Genomic DNA, 23,734 nt, shown 5'->3' with positions numbered 1-23,734 from the left:
TGGCGTCTTTATTTCTGTTACTTGTATATTTTGTCAGAGCTTTTGTCTGCTTGATTTCACTGTGAGATAAAGGGCCTTGTGTCATTGTTCAGCTGAGACAAGCGGAGATGATGAAAGGAGATCACTCACCCACTTGGGACATCTCTGGCACTGAACCTTTGTAAGGCCCCTCAATGAACTGTGGGGGGTTGTCATTGATGTCTTGCACTTTGATGATGAACTCTGACGGTGGTTCCAGAGGACGGTCAGAGTCTCTGTCGACGACCTGCGCCGTGAGCGTGTACTCGGCCTTCTCCTCCCGGTCTAGCCTTTTCATGGCGTGAATGTCCCCCGTCCACTCGTTGATGGCAAAGATGGTGCCCGCCCCTTCCCCTGCCAGCACATACTTGATGTTCTTATTCCCAACGTCCAAATCCGTATGGAGCTGAAAAGAGAAACAAAGGAGGAGGTTTGAGGCTACTTCCAGATGTAGCTAATGCCACTCGAGCAGGACCAGATCAATGCCTGTAATCAATTGCAAAAAAGAATTAAAGCCCACCACCAAATGCAGAGCTGCATAGTCTCTTCGAAATTCTAGTGCTTTACTATGACGGCTGAATTGTAAAAAAAAAAAAAAAAGTGGTAAAAGGACAGGCTAAGTCCTGGATTTCCAGGTAATGCTTGGGTTGTGTATCCCATCTATCTGTCATTCACTTCTTCATACATCGCTAGTAGAGAGTGGAGGTCAAAGCGTTCTGCTCACACCTGCCTCGGGGCCCTGTTACCAACTTGAAACCAGTCATCAGGTCACAGTTCCAGAACGAGAAGGCAATTGGGCTGTGCAAAAAAAAAAAAAAAAAAAGGATGAGGAAGGGGGAGGGTGGGGGATTGACGGACAAATACCTGCCAAGCAAAAAAGGAAAGAAGCTTAAAAAAATATTATCTCATTTTTATTTTTAGCTCACTTTATGTATTTAAATAATTAATTAAATTGTTGTTTCGTTGTATTTTTTTTGTGACAATGCATTAATTGAGCATAATTTTTTTTTATATATATATATATATAGGCTATATATATATATATATATATATATATATATATATATATATATATATATATATATATATGACACTGCACTTTATAGAAATCTTGTATCAGTGGAAGGTTGGTAGAAACTGGAACAATTGAATCGCTGATCATCTACATTCACAAATCTTATTTGTTTATGTTATGTAGGCATACCATGTTCAATTCAGGAATCATATTTTAATATATACTAAAAAGCAGTTATTTTAATTTGTACACTGTAAAAAAAATCTGATTTAGAATGATGAGTCAGTTTATTAATACTCTCTAAATGTGTTGCTAACAAAAGTTGTTTTGTTGACCTTACCTAGATTCTCATGTTTTTGTTCAAAGCATTACCAGTTATCTGAACAAATTATTTTACATTGATCAATATTGTGCCAGTTCCCAGCATGTATTGCAGCTTAAAAAAAAAAAAAAAAAAAAAAAAAAAAACTGCTGCTTTTGTGGTCACTGTTATTTAGCTGTCATATTTGTCAGAGTTCATGTTTGAGATTTGTGTGTGTATATGTGTATCTTATTGCAACTTTTATATGCAACACATTTGCCTGTCAGGGTAAAATGTTTGCCCTTAGTTTTAAGAGGAAAATTATGTTCATATCATATAGTTAGCATTGAAAATCAAACAATTAGTGTAGCCCCTTGCATTGTTAAATGCTTGAATCTTTAACTGCCTTGACAAGAATATTTAAATTCAAAGGACTGTTACTCATCATCAGATGAACAACATTTTTAAAATGACTGTATGACTGTAATTGGAGCAAATTAGTTGAGGTAACTTAAGTTGACTGTGATTGGTAGCCTTATTTTTTCAAGTTAGATCACATTTTTTTTACAGTGTAATAATATTTCACAATATTGTTTTACTGTATTTTTGATTAAATATCTGCAACCTTGGCGAGCGACTTCTTTCGAACTTCTGAATAGCCTCCAAATGATCTTCTTTTGTATTCCACAAATAATAATTAAAATATATGGATTCAGAATGACACGAGCGTGAGTAAATAATGAGAGAATTTTAAGTTTGGGTGAACCATCGCCTTAACATTATTTTTCCCCCTAAAACACATCTGTACAGCAACTTTAGTTCCATTTATTGAGGTAATATATATATACAGCGTGGTGCGAGGTGGAAGTACACTTGAGAATGCAGTAACAAGGACAGCGTGAGCTTTGAAATGCAGACTTCAAGAAAAAAAGAAAGAAAAAAAAACCTATTGCTTAATAACTATAGTTTTATGCATATGTTGTCTCAGCGGTCCCGTTTCCAGACACTGACAAAGCACACACACTTAAATTGTCACACCTTGCACTTTTGTTCTCCTAATTGTCCTATCATTCCACATGAAATATCTATCTCATTAACACATCAGCTTCACAACAGTCTTCATTCTACGAAAACCCCTAAATGAGCCCAAATTAATGGTGTGCATTTTCTGAATGGAAACTTTTTTTTCTTCTTTCCAGTGATTTTCACTTTATGCATTCAATAAAATTAACGATAATAAATATTAATATGAATTTCCGCGATGAACAACATGTCACAGCTGCAAAACTTCACTTCCTCCATTTGTTCACCCCTATGCCCTATGTATACATACAACATTGGAAGCTTGTGCTCACACCAGTGCCATTCTGACGAGTGATCGCTTAATCTCAATCTGCAAGCAATCGACTGAAAGTACGGCGGCGGAGGGGAGGCTGTCTGTTATTATACGGGTTGCCAAGGCAACACCAGTGCGCTAACATCTGACGGCGTCCATATTTTGTCCGTCACATCTTTTAATACACGTCTGGTCTGGTGATGTTTTTGTGAATAGTTTTGTTTTAATACTCCTATACAAATGAAGAAAAATAATTCCATTGAAGCTAACAAGGTGAACGAAGGTCAAAGAAAACAACAACAATACAATGTAATGTTAAACTCATAACAGAAAACTTTGAGTATGACACTGAAAAATGTATAGCCAAAGAATAACAGCAAAAGTGGGATATGTAAAATCCTGGGCCATCTTAAATCTGCCAGCACACTTGTGTGGATTAGCATTCAGAGCTGCCCGACTGGAGCCGAATAGAAACAACGGTTGGTTTTACACCCGTCTCTCTCTGTACCACTGCCGTGGAGTACAGCTTTTATTGTCAGTTCGGGAGAAAATATGTCAGTGGCTGCTGGAGATGAACCTTTATAGTAGCCTGAGGAACAATCAACGGCTCCGTAATGAGGACCCCTCAATCCCCCTACGCCTACCGGCTGCACACTAAAGTGGAGCGTTAAGCCGGACATTGCAAATTAATGATTTTGCCTCTTGTCAGGGCAATTGGCAGAGATGACGTGAGTGGAGAAGAGAAGATTCTCATCACCTACAGAGACATGGTGTCACTCAGCTTTAAAACAATGTCAGCGGAGCCCCAACCCAAGGACCATCTCAACAGTCAATTAGGCATGGTTTAAGTGTAGGGCTCTGCTTCGTGCACAAACTATGCACCACAGTTTGCGCATATGCCAACTGAAAGGGTTTGTGGAGATCATGCATGTTGCAAGAGTAAATCCGCGTAATGGGTTTCAGAAGCAATGCCATCTATATTTTAACAGCCACTAATGACATTAAATGACTTCTGCTCATTATCAGCATAGCTATAATTCAGGTCAATGATATATAGGCACTACATAGGCAATATGTAATATAGTCCCTACTATAATATCTTTTAATTTTGCGTATCTAGATGAAGTTACAGCCCTTGTGTTTAGGACGTGGTGCTCATGTGGGAGATGTAGATTCAAATCTAGTCGTGTTTCCCTCTTCCCCTTATTATTTCTCAACTCTACTTTCACCATCTGCTATGTCATTTCACAAACTGAAACTACGAATAACGGCAAGAATATATCACTCAACAACGCTTTATTTATTAATTATGGTTTTTATAAGTCTTTTTTATTAAAGTCTATTTCATGTTATCAGTCATTCAAAACCTGTTAATATAACTCTTTATTTTGCATTATTTATGCATAAGCATGAATGTAAGACTTGTTTCTCCTTCTCATATATAATTCATTCAGTTTCAGACATTGAAAATGGGCAGTATGGAAATAGGTAAGTGTAGATATACTTACAAAATGAATGGATGAATGGCACCTAAATCTGAATACAAAAACTTTCCTTAAGAAAAAGAACGCATGCTGCCTGATTAGTCTATTCTTAAATTCTCGCTGAGAATTGTTGTATCAAAAGAGATTTACTCTCCTGCCAATAAAAACCTGTTTCACGTTTAATAGGTTTTTCACCAAACACAATGTGCAATTGAAACAATTATATATGCAATTAAATGAGTGTTATGATATGTGTTTTTATTTTTACGTTTCATACTGGATGCATTCAATAAAACAAGAATCCTACCTTCAGAGAAAATTAAAAATGCCCTGATGCAAAACAATGAGAGCAAGCATGCATGCTTGACTAATGAATACCACACGGTGCCTTGAATGGAGTGGCTTTCTCCGTAACCTTTCTAGGTACATGATTACCCTTCCCGTGCTCCTGATTTATTCCTACTGTGCTGAGAAGGAACCAAACAGAGAAATTGTTATTGTCACGCAAAGCAAATGTAATCAAATCAAAAACAGATAGATTTGCATGAAGAAGATCCAGCTACAGATCAAGATTTGAGACTCTGTAAAGGAGCTTTATTTGTGTCCTGATAATACACATTGAGATTCTAATTTCATATTTGAGTGTAGTCTGTTCTTTCCCCCACTTCATTTACTGAGTGGGTGAATGGACCGTGGACTGCTACAGGATGTGATTACCAATTCTCCTGTTAAAACATGCATTGATTTCACACAAGTAACACCATCACAAGCAACACGTCAGGTCTGGCCCGGGACGGCTCCTTAAGACTGGCTGTGACTCTGAACTTCTGCTGTGCTAAAAACTGATCTGATATTCAAAGATCTGCCAACCAATAAAATTGGCACAAACACTACTACTACTACTAATAATAATTATTATTATTATAAAAGTGTGTTTAAACAGGATAGTTTGTAATATACTGTACATCGTGTAGACATCCACAGTCCATAAATCAGTAAATAAATCATGGAAAAATTGACTAAATTTAAATATGAATTAAATTGTCAACTGTATTACTAATACATTATGGAATGTCATTTTCAAGTGGGTGTGATAAGATTAAAGGTGCATTATGTTATTTCTCTGTTAAGTCGTTGCTGAAAAATGTCTATTTGTAATTTGAAATTAACCCAAACAAACACACCCTTCTCTTCATTGCTCCGCCTCCAATCCTAATCGCCTTGCTTCGAGTCGGTCTCGAACCCTGATCGCTGGCAGGCGAGGCTGGTGCACTAACAAGGACGTTAAACAGTAAACAACACATTCTCTAGCATTCATCAGCCTTCACAACTCTCACTAGCTGGCCTCCGTTACTCATGCAATGCAAGAGTGCATGTCTATTTATTGTAGCAGAAGTGCAACAAAACAATTATTCACAAAAAATAAAGCGAAGATGATGAACAAACGACAAGGAAGCACAAGAAAATTGACATACATGCACAGGAGTAAATACAAACAAGAGTTTGTTGTTGGTTGCCAACAGCAAAGCAGCTCCGGACAAACAATGCCACTCAAACCCAGTGTTACTCACATTTTCTCTTTTGTAATGTCTCTTAGCCATCTCTCTTTCTACAGTCTTTCTTCAAATCTGCCTCTTGCTCGTTCTCTCTCCTCCACCGTCATAAAGCTGATTGGCTAAACGTTTGTTGTTGTGTCTTGGTTGTGTCGATCAGACCAACTTTCAAACAGCGTTTTTCAAATACTGCTTACCCCACCTTTAATAGCAGAGATAATAATAATAAATATCATTATTATAATTGTTATTTGTATTTATACACTATTGTTCAAAAGTTGGGGTCAGTACGATTTAAAAATATATATGTAAGAAATGTATAATTTTATTTAGCAAGGACACATTCATTTCCCATCAATGTGACGGTAAAGACAATGTTACAAAAGCTTTGCTCACACTTTAGTTTGGGATCAAATCCTCACTATTAACTAGTTGCTCATTAGTATGCATATTACTATGATATTGGCTGTTTATTAGTACTTATAACGCACATATTAATGTCTTATTATGTATGACCATATTCTACGTCCCCAACCATACCCAATTCCTAAACTCAACAAATACCTTACTAACTATTAATAAGCAGTAATTAGACGATTATTGAGGCAAACATCATAGTTAATAGTGAGAAAGGACTCTAATCTAAAAGTTTTCTATTTCAAATAAAAGCTGTTCTTTTAAACTTTCTATTCATGAAAAAAATAAATAAAAGAGTGACAGTTTTCATTAAATATTAAGCAGCACAACAGCTTTCAAGCTTGTTGATGATAATAAATGTTTCTTGAGCAGCAAATCAGCATACTATAATGATTTCTGAAGGATCACATGGCAGTAATGATGCTGAAAATTCAGCATTGTCATCATGGTAATAAATTACATTGTAAGATATATTCAAATAGAAAACATTCATTTTAGATAGTATTATTTTTATCAAATCATATTTTTTGATTAAACAAATGCAGACTTGGTAAGCATCACACTGACCTGAAAATGACATGCCACTATGTCATGTTCATTTTTATTTCCCAGCATTTCCCTAAGGCCATGAAGTTACTACAGAGTCATTAGACATGCAAATAACTCATCCATCTCTCCTTGGCAGAGACCAATGGACTGATAGGAGCTGCAATTATCATGTTCTTTTCTTTAAAGTGTCTATTGGATGTCCCTACAAAAGGCTTCAGGGACAGAGGGGGGTTCAGTGCTCAGGCAGCACTATCTATGCTCGCTGTCTGTTCTAATGTAGAATTACAGAGAACTCTGTTTTAACATGTCACATCATGGCAGAGTAGATGTGGCAACAAGCAGTTCCTTTGTCTGAAGACTGCATGCAAACCGAATATGTGTGCGCCTGTTGTGTGCGTGTGCACACATGCGTATGTGCGACTAAGTCTCGAGTTTAGAAACCAGCAGGCAAGAGGCAAGGGGTAGTTTCATACACAGGAATACAAAGGGTGAGCATCCTTTCTTGTTTTCCCCTTAAGGTGTAGTGCACATTTCATGAAAGCCATACTAAATGATGAAAGCATCTTACAAATTTCACAGGTCCCAAAACATCATTGTTTTGCTGCACTGTTTTAGCACCTGTATTTCTAGAATTTCTTTTTTGGTGTGTGCCGAGGGCAAAATCGAGCAGTTTACCCAGCATATAAATTCCCACAGCAGATATTTATTTTACTTTCATCTTCTTTCTTTGGGAAGACAAATATAGAGGTAATCTCTATCTTTTGAATTACTTTTGAACCCATCATCCCTGTTTTGATTTAACTTTATTGTCCTTAAAGGCGATTCTTTATGTAGACAGCCGAATACATACACATATAGCAACACAACACACACACAACACATGCAAAAAAAACCCACACTAATAATAAATAATTTAAAAACCTAATTGCAGCAGGTATAAATAAATGCCTATTTATATTTGATTTCCACAAGGGGAGTTTAAATCTCAGTCCTGAAGGAAGCAGTTGAAGTTCAGTACACAATGGGTGAGTGACATCAGAAAGGACTAACTGGCCCTTCCTAGTCATCCTATCCTCATACATTTGTGTGATAGTCCTTAAGTCGGTCCCCACTATCTTGTGAAAAACAGCCTGAAGAATAAACTAAACCCAAACAGAAATTACGAGATTGTTTAACACACATACATTGTGAAAAGAAACCATTCCTAAATGTAACAAATTCAGATTCCTGGAAGTTCAGCTGGACCTCTTGACAAAATATAGTGCTTGTTGATGGAGAGAAGACAAAAAAACACACACAAAATGGACCCTTCAAAATGAACACGGTCAAATTACGCATCCATTTTTATTCTCTGTCTGAAATGCCCATTGGTAGTGTCAACAGAGATTTCACGCTGCACTGCAGACACATCAGCTGACAGCAGCTGTCCCCCCTTACCTGCAATTTATATCGGAGTGCATGCATAGTGAGATTAGCGGTACTGGTGAATGGACTGGTATGACTGAAAACTCTAACAATGTGTCATCTACTCACCACTGTGAAGAGCATTCACTGCCTTCCTGCTTTTAAGGCCCAGCACCATAAAGTCAGGCTGACCATTTACAGGCTTCGGATAAAAAAAAAAACAATAAAAAAAAAAAAAATTAGTGGGGTGGATTCGAGTCATTGTTGTTTTTTTAAGCTATAGGCATATAAATTAATGGGGAAAAAAAATCCATTGAAATTTAGAATTTCACTGTAAATAAAATAATTTTAAATCTCTCTTCAATGGCTTTTCTTAGATTGGATGCACTATCAACATAGTTGTGCAGCATTCGAAATTGAATATAGAACGTCCTTTCAATTCCAATTTGATTCCCACATTTGAATTGAATTTTAATGGAGGCAGCAAACAGGATGCAGCATAAAAACGTCCTTATATTGAAATCTGAATAATTTCAAATGTCACAGTGACAGCATAGAAATAAATGTCATTTAATTTCATATAACTGTTATGTTTAACTAGAAAAGCAAAGTAAGCCAAGACTGACTTTGAATGTTGGCTTGACAAAGGCTTGTTATTTTCAAGCAATAACGCTTTAGTTACACACAGACAGAACAATAAAATGACAGAACGAAACAATGATAGATAGAATAGACAGAAAGACAGATCTACAGGCAAGAGTGTTTGGGCAGGTTGGAGCTAAACTGTGCAGGACATTGGCCCTCCAGAAGCAGGATTGGAAACCCCTGCTCTTATCAGAGGGACTAACAGCGAAGGCCACTCAAACACATGGGGCCCTTCCTGCCAATGAAGGCCAACTGGAAGGAGGACGGTTGGGGGTGTCCCTGTATGCACGGCCCCTTCATGTTGCCCCTGACTGGGAGATGGATGCTGGCTGTCACACTCGCCTGCCTTTGTTCCTGCCAGATGCGAAGGGGTCTCGAGGAAAGTGCCCAAACACTCATCAATCTCACTTTTGCCCTGTGCTCCTGCCTTTGCTCTTACAGGTCCCAATAACAATTTAGTCACATCATGAGAAAAAATGCTTCCATCCACAGAACCAGGGGCCTCATTTATAAAACTGTGCGTAGGATCCTTACTAAAAGTGTACGTGCGCCCGAAAGCCAAAAATGGCGTACGCAAAAAAATATTCAGACTTATAAAACCGTGCGTACGCCAGAACCTGCGCAGAATTCACTTTATAAATCCCACTCAGCGGAAGATTGTGCGCACATGCGTCTCCTCTCCAAAATAACCATATATGGAGCTTACAACGCCTAGTTTTACTATGCATATCCTCATCTGCATATCATTTGCATATGATAATTCATCCACGTGATAACATGTTTAACGGTACAAGACATTAGGAAAATATGAAATACGGATGTGCCGTCACATTACATTAATACAAATAATTTACCGGTAGTAGCCTATCCTTGCCTTGTTTTTGAATAAATAAATCAAATAGTGTACAATGCATTTCAGAGAAAGTTTTTCTCAATCTTTTCCACTGGCGAAATAGTATTTTTAATTGATTTATATTTGTAATGGAAACAGATAGACCTTGTTGTGCATTATATTTGCACAATCTGCTCTTATCATGATAAGCATTATCTCTGTAGCCTAGTTAAAACATTAAAACACAGCATGCCAAATGAAAAGAGTTAAAAAGCATCGCATGCACAACAAATATGTATAGGCTATTCATTGAATAGGCTATATATATTTTTAGCTTTTCAGTAAATGTCATGAAGTTTAAGTGTTTAGCCTAACTCCATTAATGAGCATATTTAATCTAAATGTTTATATAGTAAAACATAGTTTAAATTATATTTTATTTAAACTGTTATTGGGAATGTGAACATGCACTGTAGCCTATTTATGATTAGGACTCATAATGAAGATTTACAGTTTTACTTCATCTGCCGTTAGATATGCGTCAGTTTCACTAAACGGCCCAAAGCGCTCGCTGGCGCGGACATTCAAGGTGTGGATATTTCCTTCAAGTGATAGGCTTGGTGAGTGAAATTATATTTGTAGCTATTATCTTTCTGTATATGTATAATTTTATTTTGATTTTCTGTCTAAAAGTGACCAAAAATACATTTAACTCCAGCTCACCATCGGTGTCGCCAAACTGCTCAGTCTCCAAAATGTACGTACGCATGGGTCAGAGTTTGCGTGGAGGTGCGCATATTTTCACGTCAAGTTTTTCTTTATAAATCCCACCTTTTGCGCAGGAACTGGCGTACGCATGTTTTCAGCCCCGTTTTGTGCGTACGCAAGCTTTATAAATGAGGCCCCAGGGCACTAATCCGTTGACCTGAGTAACAGAAAAGCAAATAAGAAAGTGAGAATGAGAGAGTAATAGCCAAGAAACCTTCCCTGGTACTGATCTACTATCAGGCTATGAAAAGATGCAAATGTCACGAGAGGACTTTTCTCGCTCCCCATCTCTCATAATTTGTCCTCTCTCTCACTAAGAAAAATAATGTACCCAAGGGATGATGCAGATCTGGTTTCAAAATGTTTTTCTCTTTTTTTTTCGTCTCTGTTCTCTGCCAGAATGGAAAAAAAATAATATCATGCGTTTTCTCACACATATTTAATTACAGAAAATCAGGATGTCAGCGAATTCCCCTCTGTACACGTTCACTTTGATTCTGTCACTCAAACTGTGATGCTTTTGATTAGTGTCACTGTAACGCAGCACACTTACATCTACAGTCACCAACAAGCGTTATTAAAATAGCTTACAAAAGCTCTGATAGCAACACCCCTTCTTGAAAAATGGGTCACTAAATAGACCTCAAACCACCTCGCCATTGGAGTGGTCTCAAACATATCATCTTCGTCCAGCAACACAAGAAAAAAAATGGTGACATGTATTGAAGGAAAATGGCTGTCTTGGAACATCTGACTGAAAAACGAGGACAATCAAAAAAAAAAAAAAGTATTTAAGTGAAATAATTCTCGCATGGACTGTCATCTTGCAGTACGATTAGTATTAATGGACTTCGGCATAGATTTGATTTGTACTGTCGTGAAGCGTGTTCAGGCATTTAATATTATTAAACGTATCATTATCTGAAATAAATTTCACTTTTCTCTGCTTGAATAGAAATTATGAAAAAAATAGTGAGCAAAATTGCAAGGGCAAATGTTAGAATACATTATCCTTTCAGAGAAGTATTAGGGGATCATCTTGGACATCTATGAAGCCTAAACAGGTCACTTGTGATGACATGTACAGCAGTTCTGCTGTGTTTTGCACGAGGACAAGTGAATCCGCCTAGACCACACAATTATCTACAAGCATCTCCTCATAGATTTAGGGATGGGCATTTTTGTCATTTTCTCATTTCGATCATCAACAGGTCTCAAAAACGAGTAAACTGAAGCACATTCTACGACAACCTATGAGATTAATAAACAGATATCCTAGATACAGAACATAAACGTAACATTACAACTTGCATGAACAAAAGGACGCGAATGCGCATGTGAACTAGTTTTTTACACAGTGGTTTGATAGGGACATTTTGGATGCGCTATTCCCTTAACAGCGCACTGATACACGAGCAACTAAAGCACAGAGAATTTACAACATTCTATCACAATCCTGTTCTCATTATAATGCTGAATAACTTGTGTATATTGGCGCTGCACATCTTGCACTTAATTTTATTTTGCATGATAGAAAGTGATTCAAAGCCATAACTAGAAACAACCATCTTCCATCTTGCAATGGAGCTGAGACTGAAGAGTAAATGTACGGTCGGTAAACTGCAGTTTTTTGCTAGTTGGTTATTAAACTAAATTAAACACGTATTGTATTTGTGATTAATCAGATATAGACAACATAAAAGTAATCTCGCAACTTACTTTTGCACAAAAGGACGCGAATGCGCACATGAACTTGACCGTGCATGTGTAACATGTGAGCGAGCTTCCTTAAACAGCGCTGAAAAACTAAACACAAATAATTTACAAAATTCTATTACAATCGTGTTCTCTGTATAATGTTATGTAATATAGATTGGCGCTGCACATCTTGCACTTAACTGTATTTCATGATCAAAGCAATTCCTGGCATCACTGCAGTGCGCATTTTTAAAATCCAGTTATTTTGCCGGTCTGGAAGGCGTGCTCTCTAACGGTAACCAATCAGACCTCAGGAACCGGCCCAATGCCGCAATAACCAATCAGAAAAAATAATAATATATTTTTTTAAAGTCAGGGCGATCATTGTTTTCATGATCGTCGTCGCTGTCACGAACGAGTATCGAGTACTTGATCGCTCTTGCCCATCCCTAAAACCAGAACTCTCAATGTGGCTAAAACAGAAAATGTTGGAAGCACCCCTTTGAGCATAGCAAGTTTATCCATTTACTTAAGTTCCAGAATTTATTTCTCCACCCATATGCAGTCTTGATCTACTACTCTGACCTTTAGCATACAAATTCAATCTCATGGAGTTAGTCATTTAGTGGGGGCCAGCTCGGGCAGGCAGTAAATGTGATGATCCCAGATGGCCCGCCCCCACCACACGTAAATCAGCGAGGGAGCCGTGAAGGGAAGTCACAGGCAGAGTCTGTCTTCACTGTCTAAAAAGATTGGGAAGACACTCGTAGCAAGTCATCCGTCTGTTGTGACACTGATGCCGTAAAATTTGTCCTCAGGCAAGGATTCGGAATGCGCAACCAGCTTTTTTCCAATTTTTGGGGGAGGGGCTTAACTTTTCCCTTATCTTTAATCCTCCACACGCTTAGTGATGCACAGACAATGTAAAATCTATGGAGTGGAAGGTGTCGACTCTGAGCTGTCAGTCAAGTCATTCATGGGATGTCATGCAAAGAAAAAAAATACATGGAGTGAGTGCAAGGCTCTGTAGAATGATATGAGCTCGTATTGGGTATAAAATTACAGGATTTTTCTTTCATAATTTGCCAAGACTGGATTTAAAGTCGGCATGAAACGGAAGTTGTTACCGTCTTTTCTTTCCTACTGTGATGTACAGCATACCTGTGTGAAATGGATGTATGTAGGGAGGGACTTTTTTCCATCAGGAACTGATTGGATTGTTGGATAAATGTTGTTTTCTAATTGCTGAGATTTCATGTGACTGACAAATTTTCCCATCCTTGCACTTGTACACGTCACATGATTTTACAAAATATATAATGACGTACATGGATTTATCAAATATTATAAACATTGCAATAATACAGTAGTCAACATTTGAAGTGATCAAACCACTTCATCAAAGTTATACATACATTTTGAACAATACCCGTTCTTGTCTTAGGACAACTTTTTTGATCCATTTCAAATGTTGACTACTATATACAAAAGACAAAAATTGTCAATTATGATTTCATGGTGAGTTTAAAATGAACAGTGCTGTGGTTTAGTACAACGCACACGCACACACACACACTCACTCACACACACACACACACACACACACACACACACACACACACACACACACACACACACACACACACACACACACACACACACACACACACACACACACACACACACACACACACACACACACACACACACACACACACACACACACAAAAAAAAAAAAATCTAATGAAAACCGTAGGGGAAAGGACGGTCTGTTAATGCATAAGCCTGATGCCAATCCATTGAGATACATCAGTCCGAGAGCTCATAGAAAAAGGACTTGAGTCCGTTCAAAATGCACTCTAACAAATTGCATTTTGAAGTTGCGAGCCAGTTTGTGAGAGAAATGAGGTGAAGGAGCAAAAATCTCAATACTGTATGCTATTAATAATGCAAAAGATCAATAATGCATTTAAAATTGCTGCCTAAAATAGTATGATAAGCATATCACAAGTGTTTCTGCTCACTAGAAGCTTTGAAACACACACAAAAAAGGCAAATATGGGCCCCAAGACAATATGCAGCTCAAAATATTCTGCAAAAAAAAAAAAAAAAAAGACTCTTGCATGGAGAATTCCAGATTCACAAATTGTGATGCGATCTGGGAAAACCCACCACATGGTGAAATTTGACATATTACATGTTTTGATACCACATTAAAGCTGGTTTCAAGCCCTTTTCAATCTGTTTTTATTTCTTTCATCGTTTGTCAGTAACAGAAGTTATGGTTATCTGAAGTCGGCTGATCGCTATGATTTTCAGGAATGGAATTGAGAAAAACAGGTATAATTAACAGTCACGTCCTGCTAGCGGGACGACTGGCGCTCTTTTTTATTGCCTTTTTCATATCACATATTTTAGTAATCATCAAAGATTAGGTATCATTCGAAAGCTTACGAATTGAAAATTCATCCTGTGAAAACCGTTTTGAAATTGGACGATTGAGAGGCGAGCAAGATCTTTTAAGCAAGCAGCTACTTCGGACTCCATTGTTCTCTTGTGCTCCACTCCGCATCACATGATAACGTTGGATAAAAATAAATAAAATAAAAAAACTTGCGTGCCTTGTAGTTTACACAGAACTGGCGGTACCTTTATTCTGTTATGTTGTTTATTTTGATAGGTGAATTCTCTTTGTATTATTAAGAGAAGGAGAGCTATAGAGGGTTTTCACCGACGTCACGTTCTGGGCAATAACCCGGATGCACGGCCATTATGTAGGCACTCGGATGTAAACAACAGCATGGATTCCACTGTTTATGTACTACTGAACACATTGTTACACTAATAAACCAGGGAAAAATACACGTGGAAGCTGTAAAATCATATAGAGAAGGACTTAGTAAGCAGGAAAGAGCGCAAAATTTTGACAAACTAAAGTTAATATGTGGTAAAGATCCGAACAAGCTAGCTTCTCTAGCCCTTACTGTAATTCTTCTATTTCTTATCCCGACATAGGCTATGTTCAGATTGTCAGTCCAAAAAAGCTACATCCATATGTGGATTAAAATCTTATTCAAATCACACATCAGGACATCAGCTTCAGTCTGAACGCTCTGATCGGATTTCGCGTGGTATGTGACTTTCTCACGCCACGTAAAATGTAAACGTCAGACGTTGTTATAGGAAACATGCTGAAAGTCGCTGTCGAAACAAGGCTGTGTTGTTGCACAGTGCCGGACGAGCAGAACATTATTATTTTTGAAACGGCGCAGACAAGAGCGCGGAAAAAAAGTTGTACATAACAGCCTCCTATAGTTCTGCCGCTGGCTCAAGACGCAGTAGTCCAGCGCGGCGGCTACACATTTCCATGTTGTAAAATTTAAACAAGACAACTATTGCAAATGCAAACCCCTCCATCAACGCAACATTATTGCCAAAGAGCTGTATGGACACACAAATTGGATCTGAACAGTTGCGATACACAGTGTGGACATCATTTTCGATCAGATTCCAATCGGATACAAAGATAATCGGATTTGGACTGACAGTGTGAATGTAGCCATAGTGAACATACGTCAACATTTTAGCCATAGTCAGCGCTTCATTTACACATGTGGCTGATGCTGTACCTCTCTCAACCACAAACGCCTTCTTTCATCAATTTATTGCACTCTTCTCTTTAACTTTTGACAGTCTATAGAACTCGAAATGTTTTTTCCCGGTGCGACCGATTAGTACAGACCAAAACTCAACCATTTTTCAGCAGCAATAATCAGTCAAATTTGCGAGTCCGTTCAGTTCAGTGGCATTGTTTACGTTCAGTGCCTCCAAAATGTCTAACTTCCGGATTGATGACGTGTAGTAAAAACCCTCTATATAGGCAATTTTTTTTTGCACCTCCGCCGTGCGTGTTCTTAAAAGAAAGACACAGTCTTTTCAGCTTGTCACTATAAATCGCTATTTTTCTGCACTAAACTAGTGAATTTTCCCAATATATATTCCGAGATGATTGACAAGATGTTATAGAATAATAATTTAATGAAAACCCAATTTAAAAATAAAACTGACATTCAATCTATTTTTAGACCTTACTGAAAACGTACCAGCACGACATCCGACGGGTTTTCCCAGATCGCATCACAATTTAACAAAAGGCATCAAATCAAAGTTTTCTACCATTTTGCTCTTGTGCAGGCATCTGGGGGACCATGTTTGTTTATATCCCCCTTTGAGCCTGGCACTTTAAAAAACACCCTGGAATTAAGCTGGCGACAAAATACAGCTCTATTGTAAGGAAATGAAGATATTCCTCCTTTGTTAGGATGAAAAAAAAAGACTGTTCCATTTATAAGTAGTCATATATTATACTGTTTACAAATCACTTTAATGCTTACGGTGAAATCTCAGTGCTCCCATACATTTTTAAAGTCCATCTCTCTGCCTCGCAGTCGTAGACCAGCCAATACTTTTCAATTTGAGAAAAAAGAATCACTGAGGTAAAAAGCCGCTGCTCAAGACGATTACATCTATTCTACCTCATTACTTGCCTTTTGGGAGACAGAGGAGGGCAGAGAGGCAGACTGCTATCTGTTTACATTTACTGTACAAGATAGCGGAATTATAATTGTGTTCTTCTTTCAGCGCGTGGGTCTGTTTAAAGGTCCTGTGGTCCCAAGGAGACGAAGAAAAATGAAATCCCTTCAAGGGATTCCACTGCACAGGCAAAAATGCTGCAACCCAACTTTTTTTTTTTTTCATCTCTTTCTTTCTCACTTATTTTATTTTCTAAATTTGGGGGATGCTCCAACTCAGGAAGATAAAATAGATAAAAGACAATAATAAAAAATAAGAATTCACTTGAGGAAATATCATATATAATGGGACTATACATTAAATCAGTGGGAGCTATTTAAAGGGGACAGAGGTCTACAGGACAGAGTCATAGAATCACATTGAAGTAACAGTTCCCTCATTATGAATATTCTGGCATCATTTACTTACCCTGATGTATGACTTCCTTTCTTTCATGAAATACTATAGGAGTTATTTATAGCAGAATCTGCTATTCTCCTGATGCTTGGAAAGGCATGAGGTGAGTAAATGCTGACATTACTTTAATTTTGGGTGAACAATAAATTGAATTGGCTTTTTATTTTCCGTTCAAAGCAAGAGGTTATGCCCACACCAATTTGTGTTCCCATTCTTTGTTCCTCTCCATTTATGATTTGGGCATCGATACACATGTTTTTCTAGTCCAGAAGGGGTAAAGGATGTAATATGATGTACAGTAGTGGCCAAAATAATGTCCGGCCAAGGAAAATGTACATCTTCACCCTTTATTTAAATATTGAAAATGTGTTACAGCTTGTGTAAGCAGTTATGCTTGAGAGACTCTTTTTAATATTAATAACATTATGTTGTATTCAATGTGTGCTTTTTTTCCTGTGCACTTTTTGTTGTTCTAAGTATTTTATTTTTTATTTTTATTTTTTTTGCATAGTCGAATAAAACCTGTAGCTTGCCTTTTTTTGCCAAACATTTTTGTCAGATAAATAACATAACCAAGTGCAATGGTTGTTTTGTCTTAACATTTAACATATTTAAAACATCTAAAATATTTTCCTCATATTTTGATTATTTAATCAAACATGTAGGGCCATTAAACAATATATATATATATATACCCCACCGTACATCAATTCTGGCCACTGTTGTACAGTATATGGAGGATGAAGAATCAATGTATAGACTAACTCAAAACACCATCTGTATTACCTCATAATAATGCGGCTGTATTCCAAAGACTAATTCCAAATAGCATTCTCGATATATCTGTACTACAGTAGACAGAGGCATTCATTTTAACATTTTTTAACATGGCATGTTTCTATCCGATGCATGGATGAGAGCACAGACATAAAGATGTAGGGCAATAAACCGCCTGCTGTCTTTTCATTCAGTACAAGCCTACATATTTACAATACATCTGCTGGTTTATTATTCGCACATGTACAGCAGAAGATGCATCGTCATATGGGTCTGCTTCAATTTGTATTTTCCATGAGTAATTATGGGGTTTGTGTATATCTATAAGCCAATCTAAGATATTTGTTTAACAAGGACTCTCAACTAATATACAATGTTTGTTCAACAGGATCTCACAGCTTGGTTTATATGGCAATCAATATGAAACTGATTATTACCTTCTGTTTTTTTAAATATATAATAATTCAAAATAAGGATTGATGAGTACAAATATTGAATAATCAATAAATGTCTGATAAGTTATCTGCGGTGCATGTGATGCAGACGATTATTCATCATCCACCCACTTTCATCTCTCAATCTCCATCATTCCACTCGGCCTGAAATTGAATGTGAGTTTACCCAGTAAACACGATTATATGGTTTATGCTAAACCTACGCCATTAGCATACCAGAGGCGAGAGAACATGTCCAGGCGTGTATGACATGGTCTTATCCCTCCCAGCCCTTGTCCAATTATGGATTAATCAGAACACATCAAAAGTGGTCCTGTGTGTACCTCATGTGATCTTTTCGGTGATACTGCTCCATCAAAAACTAATTGCTTTGGCTGTAATTTCCTTCACAAGAGGCCAAATCCAGGAAGAACGATATATGAACTTGTATATATACGGTTCATTTGCATATGCAATTAAGCAGCGCTAGTGGAAAAGCAACACGAGCAGCGTTATGAGTAAGGGATAATGCACATCCAGTCGGTTGTTATCGCAGAATAAACCCAGACAGGGTGATCAGGACCCCGATGCTATGTGGAGGGGTCTTGCATCAGCCTTAAGGGGTTTCACACAGCTACTTGCCACATAAGTAATTAATTAGACATGGACTATTGATCTGATTTTATTAGCTATTTAAACGCAAAGCTTCAGTGGAAAAAACTGTTGCTAGCAAGCGGCAAGTTAAAACTAGACGGACATTTAAGGGATACAGTACTGTCAAACCACTTATTGCAGCATTTCGCCACATAAATAATTATGGGGATACGATATATTGATTTGAGATTAAACGGTTTTAAAATCTTGTTTTAACTATTTTTGTTATCTTATAATCCATTACAGTGTACAAAACAATAGTCACAAAATAGCAGCAGCTGCGTTTGTATAAAACAAGAGAGAGTGAGTCCGTCATACCGGATAACATAGGCCTAATTAAACATTTTTTCAACACAAGTTTTATTATTTTATTAGCTCATGAAACACAAAACATCCTTTAGGAAAAAAACATTACTAGCAAAAACAACAAAAAAACAACAACGTTACTAGCAAACCTATAGCGCCGACTTCAGTGACAGATACACGGATGAGCCTGTGTTATTCGTTTTTAGCGGTTGTTATTGGGGAATTAATAACAACCCATCGGATGGTGTGATTGACCAATCGGAATCAAATAATCCACAGAGCCGTGGCATAAGTAGGGTTGCGAAGGGGTGAAAATATCCAGTAAATTTTCAGAAACTTTCCCATGGGAACTTAATCTGGGGAATTTAGAAATATTCCAAGTTGGAAATTTAACAGGAATTTACGGGAATTAATTGGAAATTTGTGGACATTTATATAATCTGTATCATATACAAAATATAAATACAAAAATGTAGCTGTTAGTTTTTTTTTGTTTTTTTTTGCATATTGATATATTTTCCAATTAATTACTTCTAATTTGTAAGTATGTAAATATATTTTTATTGCAGCAATTCTTATGCATGTGTTATTTATTTCAGTGTCACCTGATCCTTCAGAAATCATTCCAATATGCTGATTTGAAACTCAGTTATTATCAGTGTTGGAAACAGTTGTGCTGCTTAATAGTTTGGTTGGCTGATTGGTTGCCGTTGCATCAGCATTCAATGAGCTGCAGCTCAACATTCAAACAAATACCGGTAGTGTTGCTGTTAGCAGTGCAGCACACTTTCAGAAACCCTCCACCTTCCCCAGCTCCACCTGTATAGATCTGCTACGGGTGTTAAACCATGTATGTTACATGTACAGCAGCATGTCTTACTGTACATGCTCAAAGCAATGTGTGTGAATGTATTGGCAGTAGAAATTCTCGGTACTTGCTCTGCAGCAGTAGCAGCAGCAACGCATATCTATTCCACCAAGACCAAACTACATTAACATTGCCATATCCATTACAATGCCAATCTCTATTACCATACCAATCTCCCGAGCAATCTCTCCTCTTTTGCAAATTCCCAGTTTATTCCAATTAACTCCCATTAATTCCTATATATTCCCGTTAATTCCCATGGCAAGTTTCCAGCCTTGAAAATTCCCGGCATTTTGCAACCCTAGTAATAAGGAAAGTGATGTGTGTGGTGTTTGGGGTGGGATGGGGAGGTGGTTCAATTTTTGATATTATCTGTAAGTGGTTCCGTATATGCGGGCTCACATTAGCTCAGGATGAACTCTGCGCTGCTCCATTAGTCTTCCCCAGATAATGCTACACTTCTCAGTCCCGTTTACTTAACATGCTGGATCCGGCCTCCTCGATTTGCACTAATCAACTGATAAGGCGAAAGCCCTTTCACCAATCCCTGGAGGGTGAAAACTGAACTCCTAATGGTCATTAGTAGTAATTATGTTCCCTAACAGACACATCCAGCTCAGCACCTCTCACACGTAAGTAGTTCGGCATCTTTGGGTCCAGATTGTTCTTCTGCACACAGGATGTGTCCTTATCACCAAGCAAGCACTGATATCATTCACACATGTGATCAAATAAAAGTTAGTTTTCCATTATAAAGTGTTGCCATATATAATATATTGAGAGGAGCAGTAAACCAATATGACTATATTTTCTACTAGAGTCTCTCTCTCTCCCTCTCTCAAACCACATTGTGACCTATTCCCCAGAGTCTGACCTATAGAGTGTGATCTGTATTGACAAGGACAAACTCCTGGCAAGAGATTCCCAAAAATCCAATAACATGTGTACAGGCCCTTCCAACAGCCTGAGCATCACTACTGTAATCTCCTTTTCCTCCTCGTCATTTCCCCATCATATTCACCTGATAGGCTTATTACATATTCAGGCATATAGGCAAGGACAAAGCATAAAGAGTGATGCTGCAGGGGTGTCCGATAAAGAAGGGGCAAAAAGGAAGCAACAAAATATTTCTAAAAATGTATTTTCTTTTTCTAAACAACATACTTTTCCATTTTGCTGATTTTTTTTTTTTTTCTCCACATTTTAAGTGTTTATTTGTTTTTGTTTTTTGAAAACTGAACATTTTTGAATGATAAGTTGATTAACAAGCTACAGATTCAGAGCTAACTGTAGTTCTCCCTTCTGCATGAACAGTCACACAAATTTAAAGGACACAATTCTATCTCATTCATTATTAATACTTACAAATGTGTGGTCAGAAAAAAAAATGGATTGACTGGATGGATGGATTCAAAAAGTGTGCATGTAAATTTATCCTTGCTCAAATGTTTATATATCTTGTGAGTACTTGTTGTAAAACATAATAAACACCTAGATCTAGATTCAAATATACTGCAGATCATGTATACTTGACACATGTATTACTTTGCCATAAGATGTAGCGTAACTTCCTTATTTACTTTTTAAATCTATACTACAGTTCAAAAGTTTGGGGTCGGTGAGATGTTTTAAATATTTTAAAAGATGTCCTTCTGCACAACAGGGCTGGATTTAAAAAAATAATAATCAGAAAGTATCTGTAATATTGTGAAATATTATTACAATTTACTGTAAAATAACTGTTTCTCACATGTTCTAAGGTTCACCAGGGTCCCGTAATTTGCGTGAATGTTTTAGTTAGTTCTAAATGTAATCCTAAAGATCCAAATAAATGTAAGTATGAACTGAATCATGTGATACACATTGTTTTCTACTTACAAATAAAAATAATGATCCCTTACACTAACCCTACCCCTAAACCTTCCCATCACAGAAAACTTTCACAATATTTTCATTTTCAAACAAAGTAATTTAGTCTGATTTATAAGATGTTTTCCTCATGGAGATCACAAAATGTCTCCACAAGGACAAGGATTTCAGATATTACCATCTTTGTGGGGATTTGCACAAAATTACATGTGCGTATTATGTAAGTGACTGCGACCCAATGTCTGTAGTGCTTAAAATTATGATGTTTTTCAAACTAAGCTCTGAGAGTGATATTTTAAAATCATGTGTTCTTCACTTTATTACCAATATTCAGATGTCAGTGTCCCTAAGAGGAGGCGGGAGGCAGGGGGGGAGTGAGTTTTTTGGCCCTGCAGCGATGTAGCCCGTTGTCAGGAAACTAATAAAGAGGCCGGGTTTGCAGGAACGCAGTAATTATTAAGCCTGCGATATCAGCACGGTATTTATGAAAACACTATGCGTTAACAAAAGAACAAGGTCATGCACACGGGCGGGTTGTCTCTGAGATAGATTTCTGGCAAGCAGACGCGGCACGTCCACAACCGACTGATAAGCAAAACTTACATTCCCATTTAACTGCAGTCCGCGGTTAAGGTTTGGAGGAAAAACAACACACCGCAATGCCTTCTTGAACTGGAGAAACATGCCCTGGAACGTTTATAAAAGTATCTGAGAGACACAGACAAATGGGCTGAAACATGGCAATGTGAGATTGCATCGATCCGCAGGAGCGCAATTGGCTTGCCTGGTCATCCCCTTTGACTAAGTGTTCTTAGTTTCAGGATTTGTGAAAATATTGAGCCATACAGCTAGCCGAGCATGAGAAAGACTACCTGACATGTTGTTTTCAGCTTCCTCCACATAGATAAAAATACACAGCGGCAGCACGACAGTGACCTTGCATTTGTAATGTGAGCACCTGTAATGTTTGGCATGACATCACAGATGTGTTATTGGCCAAGAATTTCCGGCGCACAGTCTGTCTCCACTTATGTGTTCATGTTCCTGTGTGATTGCACGTCAGGCTTTACGTATGTGTTTGTGTTTGCCTGAGAGCATGCTATAATAAAAAAGGAAGGCAGTCAAAGAACATGAGAATTTAAACATTTGCACTCTGAACACATATGCATTTCCTGTAGCAAGGACACACAACAGATACCCAATATCGTTTTGAAAATGCCGAAAGCTCTCTAACACTGAGGAAATCATACACCATCTGGAGAAATTGCACAATGTGTCTCAACGCCATGTGTGTGTGTGTTCTTTCAGAAACCCGTTTTTGTTACATGTTTTAACCAATCAGTTTGGCAACTCAATAGAAAATGTGATTCTTGGAAAGTCCTAAATAACAGTAATCATAGATACTAATGATTTTGACATCTCTGTTTTTGACACATTAGTGTAGGAGGTGAGAGAGAGAGAGAGAGAGAGAGAGAGAGAGAGAGAGAGATAGAGAGAGAGAGACCACACTTCCTTTATACATCTTTTCACACCATCATGCATGTCCACTACAGCAGCACAAGCTATTGAACTTTAAAGGTACAAATATTTTGTTTGCCGCTAATGTTTATGGATGAGACAATACATTGATGTTTTTTTTTTGACAGGGCCGTGGTATGAAGCAGGGCGTGATAGATTTCAGAGCAACACGCGAGTCCTGGAAATATAAATGAATGATGACATTCCATTCTACCGAACTATCCGCAAGTGCTGAAATATTATATACAGGTCAGTTTATTTGACGAATTAAAAGTGTGAGGTAACGCAGCACTTTTTCA

General features: G+C 37.6%; 1 protein-coding gene across 2 annotated transcripts in view; it reads right to left on the bottom strand.

Annotated features, from left to right (window-relative positions):
* cdh8 (cadherin 8) overlaps positions 1-23,734 on the bottom strand; it is a 146,352-nt gene that overhangs the window by 49,226 nt on the left and 73,392 nt on the right. For both annotated transcript variants that reach the window (XM_079605065.1, XM_079605066.1), the window contains exon 3: positions 130-424. In XM_079605065.1, the coding sequence (XP_079461191.1) occupies positions 130-424 (295 nt within the window). The remainder of the gene's footprint in view (positions 1-129; positions 425-23,734) is intronic.

This window comes from Phoxinus phoxinus (genome assembly GCF_949152265.1).
Source record: "Phoxinus phoxinus genome assembly, chromosome: 2".
NCBI classification, from domain to species: domain Eukaryota; kingdom Metazoa; phylum Chordata; class Actinopteri; order Cypriniformes; family Leuciscidae; genus Phoxinus; species Phoxinus phoxinus.
Note: the sequence above shows the minus strand (reverse complement) of the source record. Positions and strands in the feature narration are given on the sequence as shown.